The sequence below is a fragment of the Schistocerca serialis genome, chromosome 2, assembly GCF_023864345.2.
Source record: "Schistocerca serialis cubense isolate TAMUIC-IGC-003099 chromosome 2, iqSchSeri2.2, whole genome shotgun sequence".
NCBI classification, from domain to species: domain Eukaryota; kingdom Metazoa; phylum Arthropoda; class Insecta; order Orthoptera; family Acrididae; genus Schistocerca; species Schistocerca serialis.
Genome location: NC_064639.1, coordinates 921,150,402 through 921,170,931, shown reverse-complemented (window position 1 = coordinate 921,170,931; position 20,530 = coordinate 921,150,402). Strand labels below are relative to the sequence as shown.

Below are 20,530 nucleotides of genomic sequence, written 5' to 3'. Positions count from 1 at the left end.
CCATCTATATTTGTCCCTAATAAAGTGATCCATCAAGATGTTCACCTTATTGATACTAACAGCTGCATGAGGTGAACATCTGGATTAGACAATAGGATCTTCTCTGATTGGTTTCTTCAATCACCAGTAAGATGTAATTAAGGACTTCTCCAATTCTTAGTTAGAATCTCCTTTTACTGTCCTATTTTGCAACAATATTTCTTTAATATTGTGCTAATTTTCATGAAAGTTGTTAGAATGCTTTAGGAATTCACTTTATTGATTTAAAAAAGTACTCATTGCAGTACACAGCAGAGGGAAGCTGTTTCAGTTTCTAATGTATTTATCTTTTGTGTCATGTATGTGATGTTAACTCCTTAAAGAAACTGCCATTCTTTGGAGTATGAACACAGAACTGCTATGAACAGTGTAATTGTTTCTTGTAGCATGGCTGAGGGTGATATTACCAAGTTGAATATAATTTTTATGACACCACTTTCTGGAAAACACTACTCTTTTATTACCCAGACAAGTTTTGGCTCCTATGTGGAATCTTTTATTTTGTAAACACATTCTACAGATTTTTGTTGACTGAGTAACAAAGAGAAACAGATCATTTGGCTTGGTGTTTAAGTCAGAAAATGTTAGACTATAGATCCAAATGTCCAAAGTTCAATCCTCAGTCAGACCCAGGATTTTGTCTGGTCCTATAGCTTCCATAATCTCTGGGAATATTTTATACATGTGAAAAATATCAAGTTAATCATGGTTCAGAGTCTTCATTAAATGATAGATCTCCTGTAATAGACTGGGTATGTCTACTCAGAGATTGCAGGAAGGTTAGTTCATATTACCACCACTAAGAGGTACTGGTAAAGTAATGTAGTAATCAAACCAATTTTAGGATTAACAACAGCATTACTTTTTACATCTGCGTGTATTTTATGATGGACAACTTGTTTCCTGTGTTCTTGTTTTAAGCATATACATTATAATGTGATTGCTCACTTAAAGGTCCTCATTTGTTTATTTTATTTATTTATTTATTTATTTATTGTTCCGTGGGACCACATTAAGGAGAAGTCTCCATGGTCATGGAACGAGTCAATACATGAAATTATAACACGATTGTAGAAACAGATGAAATGAAATATAAGAAACATATTCAATTGCAGATTGTAGAAACAGATAAAATGAAATATAAGAAACATATTCATGCGACAAGTCGTTAGTTCAAATAAAGAAAATCAAGAATGTAACACTGGAATTTGCTTAATTTTTTAGCTCTTCCAGGAGCTCCTCGACAGAATAGAAGGAGTGAGCCATGAGGAAACTCTTCAGTTTAGACTTAAAAGTGTTTGGGCTACTGCTAAGATTTTTGAGTTCTTGTGGTAGCTTATTGAAAATGGAGGCAGCAGAATGCTGCACTCCTTTCTGCACAAGAGTCAAGGAAGTGCATTCCACATGCAGATTTGATTTCCGCCTAGTACTAACTGAGTGAAAGCTGCTAACTCTTGGGAATAAGCTAATATTGCTAACAACAAATGACATTAAAGAAAATATATACTGTGAGGGCAATGTCAAAATTCCCAGACTATTGAATAGGGGTCGACAAGAGGTTTTCGAACTTACACCACACACAGCTCGAACAGCCCATTTTTGAGCCAAAAATACCCTTTTTGAATCAGAAGAATTACCCCAAAAAATAATACCATATGACATAAGCGTATGAATGTGTGAATTGGATATGACAAGGTGGCATGTTGTCATATATTTTCATGGACAGCATGTCATCTGAAATGTAATGAGAACCACATATGGTGCTATTCAGAAGGGAATGTTTTAAAAACCTGTCTTATTTTGTTAACATGAGTAAAACTCCAGAAACTAGAGCTGTTCACTACAGGAAAAAATGAAACACTCTCGGAACAAATACTAAAGAAGATCAGAGATTTAATAATATGTTGACAGTGAATTCTCTAGGCATGAAGCACAAGCTCAGATAAGGAAGGATGGGGAAAGAGATTCTTTTTCAAAGGAACTAATGCAAAGGAACCAGCCTGCCATTTGTCTTAAGCAATTTAGGGAAAATTTGGGTACCATAAATGTGGAGGGCTGGATGATTACTTGAGTCATAGTGTTCCCAAATGTGAATCTAATATTGTAGTCAAAGTGGCATCTCAGTTGATGATGTACATGTTGTAGTGATGAATTCACTTTTTAATTTGCACTGCATGTTATGTTATTTTATAATCAGGGAGTACTCTCAGAGATGTGAAATGATTTAAAATATATGTTATCACAGATAAGCAGCTATTACAAACTGTTTTTGTAGACTACAACCAGAACCTACAATTACTATTGATACATTATTCCCAGCAACAGCCACTGTCCCATCATACTCAAACAAAATGTCAATTTACATCATGCATAATTAGCAGAAAAGCTACAAATTAAATAAATTTTTACAGCTTCCTTTCTGCTGTTCATTAATTACTACACAATTAAAAATTATATGAATAAACTGGTAACTGTATTAATTGAGACTTATTTTCAATGAACATTTATTCTTCCCAGAATGTAAACATTTAGTTCATTTATGAAACTAAGTATATTTTTAGTTGTGGAGATCTACATTTCCTGCCTCCTGTCTGTGAACAAGCTGTCAGATTGTTCTGCCTGATGAAAAAGAAGAAAATCTCCTTCTTGTACTCAAATAGGGATGAAGAGTGTGTGTGAAAATTGTTTTTGGAAGGATGATGCCTGAACCTTGCTCACAACTCTGCTTGTGTTCTTGTAATGGTTAGCTAATGAAATGTTTTCAATATACAGAATAAGTGTAGTAAGTATGTAAATGTAATCTGCTCAAAAAGTATAAAAACATTCAATTTGTTGCTCACAGTTTAAATTTTCTTCCTTGGACGGGGAGTGAAAATCCTGGCACTGATGCAAACTGTGGATTAGTGACAGGCCTGCCAGGGCAGGGTGGACTAAAACTTCTGCCATCCTCCTGTCATAATAGACACATCAGTCTATGCTTAGTCAATTCTTCTGAAGATTATCAACATGACGGTATCTTCTGTGCAAATTTAACAGATGATAAAACAAAAAGGGAACCTGAACTCACATTGCGGTTGGTATAGAGCACCAAAATTCTGTAATTGTGTAAAGTTTTCAAGTAGTAACTTAGTACTAATCCTATTACATGCTGATGCTGCATATAGTTTCTAAAAATGTATTTACTTAATTGTATTTTACAATCTAATTCATTCTCACATGTTGTTGAATAATTGTGTAATTAAATGAGATGGTAATTACTTACAATGTATGACAAATCACAGTATAATATATTATGAAGATTTGTAGCTATGTAGGATCTATCTGCATAGATATTAGTTTAAACTATGGAAAATCCAAGTTGGAAAACCAACAGTATTATGAAAAGCACAGAATGCTACTCACTGTAAAGTTGCAGATGGGTGCAACAAAAAAACTAAAGCCTTCTTCAGAAAAGAAAACACATGCATATTCACTTATCCAAGTAGACCTCATGCACACAATTGCTATCAACAGCCATGATGAAACAGTCCCATTGAACGAAAACAGCAATCCTGAGTGGAGCAGGGAAGGGGGAGGGATAGCAGGGTACCAGCTCTGCTGCAATCATTACACAACTTCTTATGTTGGTGCAACTACCAGCCAGCTGTCCATCAGTATGAATGTCCACAGGCCAATAGCAAACTGGACCACACTGTGGCTGGTGCAATATGCAGCTGAACATAAGATGTTTGATTTCAGTTCCTGCTTCACAAGCTGAGCCATCTGGATCCTCCCCTCCACCAATAGCTTTTCTGAATTGTGCCACCTGGCACTCTTGTCCTGCGGCCATCTAGTTGCTGAATGTATGACCAGACAGCACGCTATTCTCCACACATCTGTACTCTGCTATCCCTGTCCCTTCCCCACCCCACTCTGGATTGCTGCTTTCATTCAGCACAAGAGAAGATGATGTATTGTAGAATAATACCTAATCTCAATAACAGTAGTATCTTTAGCAATTCACCTTATGGGCTTTAGATGGGTTGCTCTATTGAGCATGCCATTTATATGTTCACTTCCCAGATTTTACAAGCATTAAATAATAAAATAGCGATGGTTGGTATTTTCAGTGACTTCTATAAGGCATTTGACTGTGGGAATCACATATTCTCATAGATAAATCGATGTTTTATGAGATTTACAGTATAGCCAACCAATGGATAATGTTATATCTAACCAAAAGACTACAGAAAGTTGTACTTAGTAATTCAAGAAATATAGCCCATGGACATAATTCTGACTGGGGAGAATTCACCTATGGGGCTCCCCAAGGCCTAATATTAGGTCCACTACTGTTCCTCATATATGTTAACTATCTTCCATCTAGTATACAATAAGTGGAATTAGTTGTTTTTGCAGATGACACTAATATTGTAATCAATCCCAGCTAATGTACAGAATCAGAAGAAATGGTAAACAAAATTATTAAAATTATCATTGACTGGTTATCTGGGAATGGTCTCACTCTGCACATCTGGAGGTACTACACCAATGATAAGTGTAATACATTGTTGTTGTGGTCTTCAGTCCTGAGACTGGTTTGATGCAGCTCTCCATGCTACTCTATCCTGTGCAAGCTTCTTCATCTCCCAGTACCTATTGCAACCTACATCCTTCTGAATCTGCTTAGTGTATTCATCTCTTGGTCTCCCCCTATGATTTTTACCCTCCATGCTGCACTCAAATACTAAATTGGTGATCCCTTGATGCCTCAGAACATGTCATACCAACCGATCCCTTCTTCTGGTCAAGTTGTGCCACAAACTTCTCTTCTCCCCAATCCTATTCAATACTTCCTCATTAGTTATGTGATCTACCCATCTAATCTTCAGCATTCTTCTGTAGCACCACATTTCAAAAGCTTCTATTCTCTTCTTGTCCAAACTATCTACCGTCCATGTTTCACTTCCATACATGGCTACACTCCATACAAATACTTTCAGAAATGACTTCCTGACACTTAAATCTATACTCGATGTTAACAAATTTCTCTTCTTCAGAAACGCTTTCCTTGCCATGTAGTACATGGTGAGGATATAATCAATAGGGTGGAAACTTCAAAATTCTTAGAGTTCCATGTTGATGAGAAATTCAATTGGAAAAAACACGTTTTGGAACTCCTAAAACAACTTAGTTCAGCCACATCTGCAATTAGAATCATTGCAAATCTTCAGACATATTTGCCATATTTTCATTCAATAATGTCATATGGCATAATGTTCTGGGGTAACTCATCTGTGAGAAAGAAAGCCTGCATTGCACAAAAATGTGCTGTTTGAATAATATGTGGTGCTCATCCATGATCATCTCATAGACATCTGTTTAATGAGTTGGGCATTTTGTCGACTGCTTCACAGTATATTTGTTCTCTCATGAAGTTTGTTGTAACAAATCCACTGCAGTTCAAAAGGAACAATGCTGCACACAATTACAATATCAGAAGGAAAAATAATGTTTGTCAGTACACATTAAGGTGTATTTAGCACAAAAAGTGGTGCACAATGCTGCAACAAACATTTTTGATTACTTACTCAGTGATATAAAATGTCTGACAGAAAAGTAAAATTTTATAACAAACTGAGAAAGCTTCCCCTTGGCAATGCCTCCTATTCCATAGAATAGGTAGTGCGTAGGAATTACTAACTCACATCTGTATATATTTTTCCTTTGTGATATGAATGTAAAATGATTCATTCCACATGATTAAAATCTATCATGCAAAATGATTCATGAAACATGTAATTAACTAACTGTTGCATTCTGGCCATAGTGTGAGGTGTGCTTGCTTGTGTGAATGTGGGTGTGTTTCTGTTTCTGAAGAAGACTTTGGCCTAAAGTTCAATGTGTAACAGTCTTTTTGTTGTGCCTGCTGCTTCTGGTAAGTCTCTCCTGACTTGAGGTTCTGTGTGATTTTTCTAAACTCCCCATTCCCTAGACCTCACCAGTCCTTTTCCTTCATCCCTCTTCCTTGGGAACTTTAGCCCTTCTGCCAGAAGAAGGAGCCACTGGCTCTGAAATCTTGGGTATTTCTTTAACCTTCCCATGTGTGTGTGTGTGTTTTCTCCTGCCACTGCTTGGTAATAAATTTTTTGTCTATCCAGTGACATTACATTTTCAAAAATTGAAACTAATTATTTTCATTGATAGATATTAGTTTAGTAATATTCCATATGCTGAGGCCTGAATTCCCTGTTATACCTTATTTACTGGCACAAAGATAACAATAATATGTATACCTTACTACCTATATGACATCTCTTAAACATGAATATCACTTTAGGAATGTTATATGTCTATTTTATTAATTTGACATGTAGCATACTTAGCACAATTTCTTTACTTCATCTTATCAATTATAAGACAAGGGCTATTCTGTGGACACTAGGCAAGTGCACACAAATACAGCCAGTCTGCAGGATGAACCCTTTGCTATACTGTAGCCAAGGTTGTTCTCCAGTGTGATGTACTTATTTATTGTCGTCATACAGAGGTTCCATACTCTTGCTGGTCTGCCAAAATTAGGAAAACTAAATAAGGTGACCAGACAGGTAAGACCACCATAAAAGAATATCCTTCATGAATGATAGATGCAAATTTGTTGCGAAATCTAGGTGACTAGAGAGGTAAGACCACTGTAAATGAATATACTTCCTGAATGACAGATGCAAATTTGTTGGGAAATCACATTGATTTCTTCATTAGCAGCTAACCCGTCTAGTCATTAGTCAATCTTGGGATTTCATTTTCTGTTATGCTGGATACTTATCATTGCCATCTGAAGATAGTTATGTTCTGAGATTTGTAAGAGATTGTTGATAGTTGCAATTGGAAAATATGTTCAGCCAACTGTTACCTGTGTTGTGAGAATAACTATCAATGTAGGAACACAGCCTTTTGAATTTGTTGTTTTACCAGAATTCAGCTGTAATTTTATCCTTAGATGAGACTTCTTGCAGGCATCACAAGCACTCATAGACTCTGTATATTGGAACTCAGGACTGATGAAGCTGCTCCAACAAGTACACACAACAAAAATTGCTCTCTCTGACTGTCTGCCATTGAAAACACACTTAAGCCATCACTAACAAGACAAGTTCTAGCCAATAGTCTAGACACTCAAGTCAACTGTGAAGCTCTGAAAACTGCAAAAAATTACTTAGCCTGACAAAAGAAATCTATATGCTAGTAACAAAAGTAACAAATGAAGATTTTTTTTTATACTTCGGTACTACATCAGGTTGCATTTCATTTATTAATCCAATTTCTAATTTAATTGCATATGTTTGGCTCAACAGAGTCATGATGCTATTGAGTTATGTTATGTTAATATGTTGGAAAACTACAGCTACATGTTAGGGTCTTAGTATTTTATAACTAAGTGAGGATTTCTGTATAAGCAGAATCTCTGTCAATGTAAGTAAATGGTTGTTAATATGTTGGAAAACTACAGCTACATGTCTTACAGTAATATATTATGGGCTTAGTATTTTATAACTAAGTTAGGATTACTATATAAGCAGAATCTCTGTCAATGCAATTAAATGGCATGTACTTTGTTACATACATATATGACATTGCAATAATTCTGTGAGATTCACTGTCAAGTATTATTACATGAAACTGCTTTATTTATGGGACCAGGCCTTCATTGTGTGAGGGGCATGAAAACGTATACAGAAGTTTATAGATCTGGCACTCAGTTTCAGCCTTAATCTGTGTGACAGGGACCCTGCCTCTCTGACCCTTGGAGCCAGTCCTTCTCATTGTATTCTTGTAATGAACTGTTAGGCGATTGGATGAAGATGTGCACATGTGTCACAGAGCCAGGAATCTCCAGCCATAATTTCTCTTTTCACAGCATCTTGCTTCATTGCTAATCACACCCCAAGCTATCTTCCCATGTGGCCATAGTCTTCATCTCCTTTGGCTTCAAGAATGGAATTGCTGGATTATTTTTCATAAAAAGACTTTCATGACCAACACATGTTGGTGCCTGAGATAGCTCAGAAAGAATTTGTTTTGCTTAGGTCCTGTGGATGTATTTTAATGGGGCACTGTCCACACTGGCTGTGTAGCATCTTCACAGAAACAACCACTCAGATTTCCTATTGCCACTGCACATCATTGACCTCAAAGCATTATTCTGCGAGTCTTGTAGTTATCTCTATGAGTGAATATACGCAAGGTACCACAGTGTTTCATATGCCTCTCTGGATGACAGCATTTTCTACATGGGCATGCTTTGACAGCACAGTGTAGAGTTCAGGATCAGTTATGTGTTCCTACAGTGAAGAATGACATGTTCCAGGATTACGGTGTCACCAAAAACAAATAGTTGTCTTTTATTTTGCACTAAATATATGTAGATACATGTGATAGGGCCTATGCCCAGAAATGAAGTAGACAGGTGCTGTTGAGAGAACTAAATGCTTCACTCTAAGTTACTCTTTAACGTTTGTCAGAAGTGAAGTACACCCTATGGCCACTACATGTATTTGTCCACATATTTTGTCATGCCATGTGCACTCATTTCCATACTGCATCTACAATGTCCAATACACTTCCAGCTGTTGTCTGCATTTTCTCTATTTCAATTAAGTTAAAGAGTAAATGTTACAGTCCTCTGAACAATAGAGGTGTTGAGTTACAAGACGAGAACATTGTTAGCTTTAAGCTTTTTTGAGCTGCAATACATACACACACACACACACACACACACACACACACACACACACACACACTCCTCAGCAACAACTGCAGTGGTATTCATTAATAACACAATGGACTGGATGAGAGCAGAAGGGAGACAGGGGGTCGGAGAGAGGGTTGGCAAAGGATGGCTGCTGATTGGGAGGGAGAGGCAGTAGTTGAATGGGATAGGAATATGGGAGAGAGAGGCAGTAGATACATGGGACAGGAATGTGAAATGGGCACTGACACCAGAGAGCTCTTGCCATGGAGAGTCATAAACAAACAGATGCAGTAACTAAAGTTATGCCCTAAGAAAGTGTGTTGGGACCCTTGCTGTTCATCTTGTGGAACAGTGGATTGGAAGGGATAGATAGAATCACTGAAAGGTAGGCTCCGGGCATAGTATGTGGGGGCAGAATAAGTTTAGTTAAGGTCCTGGGGCAGGTCTGGAGGTTGATGTGTCCCACTCCACTGAAACATTTAAAGAAATTTTATCACAATGTAATTGGTATAAATAACTGTATGGTCTGCACCAAGTCTTAGACATTACTGTTAACATTGTCTACCACGTTGTTATTATACAACATGAACAGCAAGGCTCCCAACACATTTCCTTAGGGCATACATTTAGTTACTACATCTGTTTATTTATGACTCTCCATTAATGTTTTGCACATTATGTACCAAGAAATCCTCAACCCAGTAACAAACTTTGCTGGAGACCACATATGACTGTAGTTTCTGTAATCAGAGTTAGTCCGGTGCTGAGTCAGATGCTTTTTTAAAGTCAAGAAGTTTTCCATTAAAACTCAGAAGTAATTGCTGTACACACAGATTCAGTGATTTGTATTGCAGGTTTCACCATGTTTATTTATAAAATTCATATATTTTCACTGTAAAATTTTAAATATTTTGCAACTTAGACTTTTTATCGGAACTATTAGCTATGTTTGCAAAGCTGTGGACTCATGAGGTGTTCTCAGCACCATCTTGTATTGTAGCTTTGCAATAGGAAACTGCCATAAGATATGGTCCTGGTATTCTGAACCTTCTCTCAGCTTCCCTAAATCACCAAATTTGAACAACTGGAAGCATTTTTAAACAAGGTTAAGTCAATTTCCTTGTATCATCTGCATGAGACAAATTTTATTCTTCATTCCTCACAAACCACCTGCTATCAGCATGCAGTACCATCAGCCCAGGATTCTTCTGGAACTTCATACAGAAGGAAACAGGAAAAGGGCAGTTTGTAGAAAAAGTATCCAAGCAAAAAATTTGGATCATCTTCTTAGTGATTCAAAAACAGTTGCCGATATGTACAATAAACATTTTTAACCATAACAGAATATAGGATTGCAGGTCTCCATGAATGAAGCCATGAACATTCTGCAAGTCAGTGTATCTAGCATAATATAACAGATCCAAGTAACAACAGCCACTACATAGAAAACTGAAAGAATCATTAAGTCTCTGAAAAGTAAAAACTCTACTGGAGTTGATAACATATCCAGTAAATTATTAAAATACTACTGCAGCTATTACATAAAATCCTTTGCCATATTTTTGTATCATCACTTAAGCAAGGAATAGTTTTTAGCAATTCAGTTTCATTTTAATGCCACCAGTGTAGAAAGTACGTTTTCCTCAGAGTATATATTAAGTACCAGTATGTTGTCCTACGTGATTTGTAGCAAGGGAGTGATTTTCTGGATTTTCAAATGTCTTCCTCTCTGTGAAGATGCAGACAATATCAGAGATTAGTTTTGTTCCATTAGTCAGACTAGCTAGAAGCTTCAGTTTATGCATTTAGCTGCCATTTTATGAAAGCATGGTTTAATGAAATATTACTGCAACACATGAAGTATCAGCCACAATCACCTTAGAGTTTACTGAGAGCATGTTGGAAGCTAATATCTGCAGTGCTCAGAAATAATTAAAGAACAAGGTACAAAATTCTCTCTTTCATCATTTAACAATAACTACTAATCCTTGAGAAATTTATTTTTGAATAGTTAACTGCCTAACAGTGACAGAAGATCAGAGTTAAAATATTTGTTGTCACATATTGTACATGGTGTCCGAAATGACAAAATATTAATTATTATGAATTTATGGATTTTGGAAAAACATGAAAATCTTTTTATTGAGATAACAGAAGTCCCTGAAAGACCTAAGTGTGCAGCTCTAAAACCACTGTATAAGAAGTGAGATAAGACTGCTTAGTATCAGCCAACCTCACTACTCATAAGTTTTCCTAAGGTTTTAGTGAAACTACTGCATACCAGGATTGTTAAGCACCTTAGTGACCATAATATCATTAGCAAAAATCAGTCCGGATTTCAGAAATGATTATCAGCATAAGATGCATATTTGCATTTGCTACCAACGTATTGAAAATCATCAACAAAATTAAGATGGTTGGAATATTTTTTGACCTACCAAAAGCATTTGATTAATGAAAATGGAAATTCCCAAATGGAACAATACATAAAGAAAATAAGGGAAAGGCAACCACCTGTAATGGACTGATGTGTCAAGCACAGAAACATGTTCCAGAAAACAGTATTGACACTAGCTTTCAAGCTCTCACTCTTTTTCTAACAAAAGTATGCACATTCACATACACATTCACCCAAATGTGCACTCCTGTGGTGAGACTGATTATTGATTATCGATTATTGAAAGTAGTTGCCTGGACTGATAGAGGTGGATGGGGGAAGAATTGGTGTAGTGAAGGATGCATGAGGCAAGTAGGGCATAGTGGGATAGAGTGAGCTAAGTCTTTTGAGAGGTAACTCAGTGACTCCACAAAAAGACAAAAGGAGTTCAGAGGATAGAGCATACAAGGAAAGGGAAAGAGAATGTCTGACATGTGTAGGGTAGTGGGAGAAAGCAGTGTATTATCTGGGCAGGGAAGAAGTGCTTTGGCAAAAAGGAAAGGGTAAGGTGAGACAGTGGGTAACAGATTAGCAGACATTTAGGCCAGGAGGATTGTTAGAGTGCAGGGTATGCTAGATAGAGACAATGCCCATCAGTGTAGTTCAGAAAAACTTGTTGTGGAAGGGAGTATTCAAATGGTCTGTGTAATGAAGCAGCTGTTGAAGTCATTTGTGTTTTGGAAAGCAACATGTCCAACAAATGGGTTGGTCAAGTCTGCAATTTACCACAGTATGGTGGTGGCAATTCATCTGAGTAGGCAGTTGGTTACTTGTCATGTCCACATAGAATGCTGTGCATTAATGGCTGCTTTAACACATGGCTGTACCTTTTATTGGCCAGGAGAGACTGGTGACTGGACTGCTATGGAAGGTGGTGGGTGGGTGTATGGGACAAGTCTTGCACCTAGGCTATTCACAAAGGAATGACCCATGGGGTGCTGGATTGGGACCACAATTGGAATAGCATTGGACAGTGATATTCTGTAGGGTGTGTGGGCAGTGGAAAACTCCTTTGCGTGACTTGGGTTGGATTTTGGGTAGGATATCTGTCATCGCAGGGCATGACAAGAGGTAGTCAAAGCTGTGGGGAAGGATATTGTTTAGCTTCACAAATTGATGTTGATACTGAATCATCAGAAGAGTGCTGATCAGAGGCTGGTTCACAGACTTACTGCTGACAGAGAAGGAGGTGGCATTGATGATCTTCTTATGGATGAAATGGATAGCATATTGTCTATCATTGTGGTAAGGTTATCGATTGACAATTTCTGCCTTCCACTGCAGATGGGTGGTGAGGCTATAAGGAAGATACTTGTTGGTGTGAAACAGCTGACAATTGTCATCAAAGTTGAGGTACTGTTAGTGGTTGGTCAGCTTGATATGAACAGAAGTATTTATGGATCCACATGAGGAATGAAGGTCGACATCTAAGATGATGGCTCATTGAGTTGAGAAGCTGACCAATACATCCAAACTGTTGTGTGTAGCCTCTCATTCCACATTCAAGACATTGCTAGTTGCCCTTGCTGCCTCTCCATAGTTCCTGTCCCATTACCACCAGGCTCCTTGTTGGTAACTGTGGGTGCAATGTCCTTGTATACAAACCTTTCCTAATATCAAACATACCACCTGTTTCATAATCCTCACAGCCAACCTGATGCACAGTCATTTCAATTTCAAAGGCCAGATCAATAAACAAATCTATGGTACTTCCATGGTTACTTGCATGGCCTATGCAAGTTTGTTAGGGGGCATCTGAAGGAATCCTTCCTATCTAGTCAACACCTAACCCCTGGTTTGTTTCAGATTCACTGATGACAACTGCTTGATCTGCATTGATGCCATGGACGATCTTTGCTTGTCCCTCCACAACATCATTACCTACTCCAAAATCTGCTTCACAAGATACACCTCAGTAAGCCATCCTCCTAGATGTCAAATCTTCACCTCTCAGATGGCTCCATAAATACTTTCAACCACTTACAATACCTCCACTTTGACAGCTGTCACCTGTTCCACGTCAAAAAGTCTTACTTACTGTCTCACCACCCATGGATACTGCATCTGCAGAGGAAAGCTGGAGTTCCCAAAATATACCAATGACCTTAACAGAGCCTTTATTGACAGACAATATCCTACCCACCTCATCCATAAGCAGATCTCCCACGCCATCTCCTCCTCTGACACCAGCAAACCTGTGAACCAGTTACCAAAAAGCACTACTTTGATTACTCAGTTTCACTCTAGCCGTAAAAAGCTCAGCCACATCCTTCAGCAGGGCCTCAGCAACCTCTCATTGTGCTATGAGATGAAGAATATCTTACATAAAATCCTGACCACATCACTCAAAATAGTGTTTCACCATCCACCCAGCCTACTGAATATCCTTCCCCATCCTTATTCAAATCCTGCTCCCAATCTTGCACCCCATGGGTCATTCCCTAGTGGTTGTGCAGTCACTTCCTAACAAATAAAAGACAGTGCTATGTTTGAAAGCAGCCACATTATATATCAGCTATGCATAGCATTCTATGTGTGTATGACAAGTAACCTAAGGTCTGCTTGTGTGGATGGCCACCATCGTCCTGCAGAGATCTGCAAACTTTATCATCCAATTGCCAAACATCCTGCAGACCAGAACACTGATGAATTCAACAGCTGCTTCACTATGTGAAGCATTTGGATACTCCCTTCCAGCACAAGTTTCTCTAAACCATAAAGATGGGAATTGTCTTTCCAGTGTATCTTGTGCTCTTGCATTCCCCACTGGCCTAAATCTCTGCAACCTGCCTCACATTACCAAACACCTTCTCTCATCGTTTCACAACACTCCTTCCCCTTACAGATTGAGTATTGGCTTCTCCAACAACTTTTCCTCCCCCCCCCCCCCCTCCACCCCCCCCCCCCCATTCCCAATATGGGAATTCTCTCTCGCTCTTCCTCCCTACCTCTCTCTCTCCCTCCCTCTCTCTATCATCACACCCAGCTTTCCACTCCTTTCCCTTCCTCTGTACCCTCTCAGTCTCCCTCTTCAACTCCACCTTCCACTCCTTTTGTCCCTCTCTCCCTCTATATCTCTTATACGCTCTACTCTCTGAAGCTCTGCCAACTTGTGCACTCAGTGAGTCATCTCTCAAAACACCTGCCTCATTGTTATCAGGCTACCCTCTCCTTGCTACATGGTTCCTTCTCTATCCCTCCCCACCTCCATCATCCTAGACCACTGCTTTCATTAATTAATAATCAATAAGCAGTCAATATAAATTAGTTGTAATTAAAGCTGGACTGGCAGACCATCATGCACAGGGTATAAGCTTTTGTGTAAACACCAATCCATCCTATAATTATACGGGAAGAACTTTCAGTAATGCTGCAGTACAAACAGTCCAGAATCATCTCCAACAAGAATCATGGGAGCTAGTGTATAGTACAGAAAATATTTCTGATACGTTTCAGACATTCATGAATATATTTAAATATTATTTTGAACATGCTTTTCCACTGATAGCCAAAACAGCTCAAACCACTAAAAGCAACAAGTGGATTACTAATGTATAAGGAAATCTTGTACTAGAAAATGGACCTACACAATATTGCAAGAAGTTCCAACACAGCTCCAAAGTTTGATAGTTTCTGGGGAAATTCTGGAGATGCCATCAAAACATTCAAAATTCAAAAAAAAAGTATAAGAATAAGAATAAGAATAAGAATAATGGGAAGGGTAGATAATAGCAAATCATGTAGGTCATTGTTTCAAGAAAGGATGATCCTGTAGAGGGAAACATTCCACGCGGGAAAAATATATTTAAAAACAAAGATGATGTGACTTACCATACGAAAGTGCTGGCAGGTAGATAGAAACACAAACAGACACATACATACACACAAAATTCTAGCTTTCTCAACCAACGGTTGCCTCGTCAGGAAAGAGGGAAGGAGAGGGAAAGACAAAAGGATTTGGGTTATAAGGGAGAGGGTAAGGAGTCATTCCAATCCCGGGAGCGGAAAGACTTACCTTAGGGGGAAAAAAGGACGGGTATACACTCGCGCACACACACACATATCCATCCACACATATACAGACACAAGCAGACATATTTAAAGACCAAATATGTCTGCTTGTGTCTGTATATGTGTGGATGGATATGTGTGTGTGTGCGCGAGTGTATACCCGTCCTTTTTTCCCCCTAAGGTAAGTCTTTCCGCTCCCAGGATTGGAATGACTCCTTACCCTCTCCCTTAAAACCCAAATCTTTCGTCTTTCCCTCTCCTTACCTCTTTCCTGACGAGGCAACCGTTGGTTGCGAAAGCTAGAATTTTGTGTGTATGTATGTGTCTGTTTGTGTTTCTATCGACCTGCCAGCACTTTCGTATGGTAAGTCACATCATCTTTGTTTTTTTATATATATATATATACACTTGAAAATATAATGTGTTTAAAGCAAAACTTACACACAAAAAGACCACTCATCACTCAAAATCACACAATACACAGCTATGATACAAGACTAAAATTGAATGTACACATTCAAAGTTATTCCAAAACAGTCTTATCCATATTGGTATCGAACTATAGAATGCCTTACCAGATATCATTAAACACGTACAAAACATTGGTCACTTCAAATATAAATTGAAGTTACACTTGGTTGATCACTGCTTTTACACAGTAAATGAATATCTACAAAAATAAATTTTTCTGTATTAACCCAATGCAGTCCGATACAGAACAACATTTGTATTTTATCACTCCATATATAGCATAACAACAATTATTTAAATATTCATCATTAGTTGATATATTCATCTGTGTTATTATGTATAAAGGTATATTATATGTAAAATTGTTAATATTAACATAAAAATCCAAATCTCCCTATCACATTGTGCAGCTGTAGACATGGATCAATAAGTCAATCAATCAAACTCACGAAGTTTATGTTTGGGTGTCTATGTGATTGTGTGTGTGTGTGTGTGTATGTGTGTGTGTGTGTGTGTGTGTGTGTGTGTGTGTGTGTGTGTGTGAGAGAGAGAGAGAGAGAGAGAGAGAGAGAGAGAGATTTTAGTAGAATAAGAGCAAGAGCTCAAAAGCTATTGTGAATACTATAATAGTTGTACACAAACCTACAATACCAGTTATTAATGGTGCAGCAGGGAAGTGGCTGTTTTGTACCTTTCTAACAAAAAGCAGAAAGTTTTAATGGATAGTTGAGGTGTCTCAGCACCATCTGAATGGGTTACCATCATATGTGGAGAGCCTCAGGACTCAGTTCTGGGCCTTCTACTTTTTATTACTTTTGTTAATGATCTACCTCTTTGTACCAAAAATTGTAGTTTCACTGTCTTTGCTGATGACGTTACAGTACTTATTGATAATTCATTAGATAAACTAGAGGTGACGGTTAATAAGGTTTTTAGGGATATTGTGAACTGGTTTAACATAAATGGTATTTTTGTTAATTACAGTAAAACAAACTTCATTCAGTTTCACACAACCTCTAAAGATGAAGAAATAGGAGAAAAACTCAGTGGCAAGGAGATAGCAAGGATGGATGCTTCAAAATGCCTGGGCTTACATATTGATAGCAAACTAAACTGATCAAACCACATCCTGGATCTATGCAAAAGACTGTGTACTGTAACTCATACTTTACACTTTCTTTGCTCTTATAGAAATAAAGAAACTATTAAATCAGCTTATTATGGGTATTTTCATGCTGTTATGGTGTATGAAATATATTTTGGGGAAATCAGCCACTGGCTAGAAAAGTGCTGTATGCACAGGAAAAAGCCATAACAATCATGAATGGAATCGCATGCAGAAGTCTTCTTAAAGAAATTGAAATCCTCCCCCCAGCACAACATATAATCTCGCTGATGTGTTTCACAAGGAAAAATAAGTCCTTTTTTAACCCAATAATATGTATCACAATCATGATACTAGAAAATAGACAGTATCCACTTATTAACAAGCAAACCTTGAGTATTGTATTTTATTGAGCCAAGTAATCGTAATATTGTACAATTTGCACATATGGTTAGTTAGTTACGTGTTCCATTGATCAGTAGCACGGAAAAACTGTTATGATGTTGAATGTGTCTTTTTTTTATGTTATAGTGTTATACCTAAATATTTCTATTATCTATCTCATATTCAAGAATTCATCTATGGTATAGATGGAGTTGTCAAGGAGGTATGATTTCAATTTGATTTTGAAACTAGTACTGCTGTCTATCAGACATTTTATTTCATCCAGTAATTTATCAAAAAGTTTTATAGCAGCATATTTTACCCCTTTCTGTGCCAAAGATAGGTTAAGTAAAGGATAGTGTAGGTCTTTCTTTTTTCCAGTATTGTAATCATGAATGTCACTGTTGATTTTAAACTGGTCCATGTTGAGAAAAAATTTCATTACTGAGTAAATGTACTGTGAAGCAGTTGTAAGAATCCCTAACCTTCTAAACAGATGCCTGGAAGATGTGCAACTATGAACCCCACACATTATCTAACTACTTGCTTTTGTGCAGTGAATACCTTTTGCCTAAGTGTTGAGTTGCCCCAGAATATTATTCTGTATGACATCAGAGAGTGGAAGTATGCAAAGTATTTAGCTTACTAATTTCTACATCCTCAAAATTGGCAGTTATTCTGATTGTAAAAGTTGCTGAACCTAGTCAATTTAGGAGATCCAAAATATGAATTTTCCAATTAAGATTCTGATCTATATGTACACCCAAAAACTTAGTATTATCTACCCTGGCTACTGACTTCTTTTGTTGTGTTATGTTTATTGAAGGAATTATACTTTTTGCAGCAGAAAATTCAATGTACTGTGTTTTTTCAAAATTCAGAGCAAGCCCATTTGCAGAAAACCAATTAATAACTTTTCCGAAGACATTATTTGTATAATTTTCTATCGAACTTTCTTTTATTGGATTAATAATTATGCTTGTATCATCAGCAAACAGTGTCAGTTCAGCATCATGTTTCACATAAGAAAGTAGATCATTCACATATATTAAGAACAGGAGGGGACCCATGATCAAACCTTGTGGAACACCTAATGTAGTTTCACCCCAGTTAGATGAAGTGGCAAACTCCTTTGAATCACTTGAAGCACATAAAGAGACTTTTTGCTTCCTGTTCTGTAGATATGACTTAAACCACTCATATACTGTTCCATTTATACCATAGAATTGTAATTTCTGTAACTTAATGTCATGGTTCACACAATCAAATGCTTTGGATAAGTCACAGAATATTCCTACTGGTGACATTTCACTATTTAAAGACTCTATTATGTGGACAGTGAAATTGTATATTGGTGTCTCAGTGGAACAGCACCTCTGAAATCCGAACTGTGATTCACTAAGTATCCCATTACCGTTGAGACGGCTAACCACTCTTGAGTACATTACTTTCTCAAAGATTTTTGAAAATGTTGTAAGCAAGGATACTGGCTGGTAATTATTGACATCTGTGGCTTCCCCCTTTTTGTAGAGAGGCCTGACAATGGCATATTTTAACCTGTCTGGAAAAATACACTGAGTCAGGGATGCATTACATATGTGACTCAAAACATCAGCTGTAATTGCTCCACATTGTTTTAATAACTTAGTAGAGATGTCATCTACTCCAACAGAACATTTATTTTTCAGAGATTTAATAATTTTCCTTATTTCACAAGAGGTATTGAACAAGTCAGCATATATTTTTACAAGTAATTTTTACAATTATATTGTTACAATTTTAATTGTTTCATGAAAGTTTGTTCAATATTACAAGAAGGTAATATACATTACATTTTACATTACTTCATATATGAATGAAACATGCACTATAATCAGGCTTAAGTGATCAGTTGTTAAGAAATTTGTTAACATTTATTACCTTTTTCAAAAAAAAATCATTAATCATGTAAAAGTGTTGCTCCCAAAGATTTTTTTTTTTTATTTATATGTGAAAATTCTTGCTATATCTATCTTTTTAATTTCAGATTGTAGGTTATTATACATCTGTATCCCAACATGTGGGACACTTTTTTGGAAATAAGTTGTTCTGGACTGAAACATATGTAGGTCAGACTTCTGGCTTGTTTTGTAATTATAAATGTGTTCATTTTATGTTAATTGGCTGTCTTTGCTTAATAGATAGGTTTTAACAAATGATATAATACTATAAATGTAGACAGTTAGCAGCATCATAATGCCTAGTTTCTTGATACATTGTCTGCATGATTCATTATATCTCAGGTTGCATATTATATGTATTGCCCTTTCTTGCATTTTAAAGATATCTCTTCTGCAGGGTGAATTCCCTAGTACATGATCCCATATTGTAGTATGAAGTGAAAGAAAGGATAATATACTTGTGAAGGACTAATTTTGTGACTGATTTGCTGAGTAACTGTAGAGTATAACACACAGTTGACAGCTTATTAGAGATATAACTGACATGTGTTCCATTTAAGATTTTCTTCAAGCTATGTACCAAGAAACTTAACAGAGCTTGCTGGAGAGCTCTTGGTAGTTTAGGAGCAATTCACAGATTTTTCATTTCTGATATGAGAAATGAATCTTATGTATGTTTTTTTTTTTTTTTTTTTTTTTTTTTTTTTTTTTTTTTTTTTTTTTTTTTTTTTTTACACACATTTATGATGAGATTTTTCTTATTGAATCATTCAGTGATGACATAAGTTCTTTAATCTTTTGATCATGGTCAGCTTTGTCCTTGCCTGTTACCAGAACGCGTGTGTCATCTGCAAAAAGTGTAGTACGCCCTAAAGAAAGCTTCATGTTTATATCATCAATATATAACAGAAAATACTATGGCTCCCAGGATTGAGCCTTGTGGTACACCATATCTAACAGGCATTTTCTCAGATTAGTGCACAGAACACTGATGAGCATTAGTATTCATTTTTTCAAATTTCACTTCAACTTTTTGCACTGTGTTTGATAGATATGACTGCCTTGCAGTATCTCTCACACCTTTATCAGATAATTTTCTAAGGAGTATAACGTGGTCAGCCGGCAGCTAGGCGCTGCAGTCCGGAACCGCGGGACTGCTACGGTCGCAGGTTCGAATCCAGCCTCAGGCATGGATGTGTGTGATGTCCTTAGGTTAGTTAGGTTTAAGTAGTTCTAAGTTCTACGGGACTGATGTCCTAAGATGTTAAGTCCCATAGTGCTCAGAGCCATTTGAACAATTTTTTTTGTAGTGTGGTCATCAAAAGCTTTAGAGAAATCTAAAAACAATACCAGAAGTAATTTCTTTATTATCTAATGATTTTAAGGTTGTATTGAGATATTCATACACTGCT

The 20,530-nt window shown here is 37.0% G+C and overlaps 1 protein-coding gene across 1 annotated transcript in view; it reads left to right on the top strand.

The window, feature by feature from the left end:
* The window catches only part of LOC126458294 (adhesion G-protein coupled receptor G4-like), a 195,281-nt gene that overhangs the window by 41,464 nt on the left and 133,287 nt on the right, over window positions 1-20,530 (top strand). Inside the window, exon 4 of the mRNA XM_050095234.1 lies at window positions 2,882-3,112. Within this exon, the coding sequence (XP_049951191.1) occupies window positions 2,882-3,112 (231 nt within the window). The remainder of the gene's footprint in view (window positions 1-2,881; window positions 3,113-20,530) is intronic.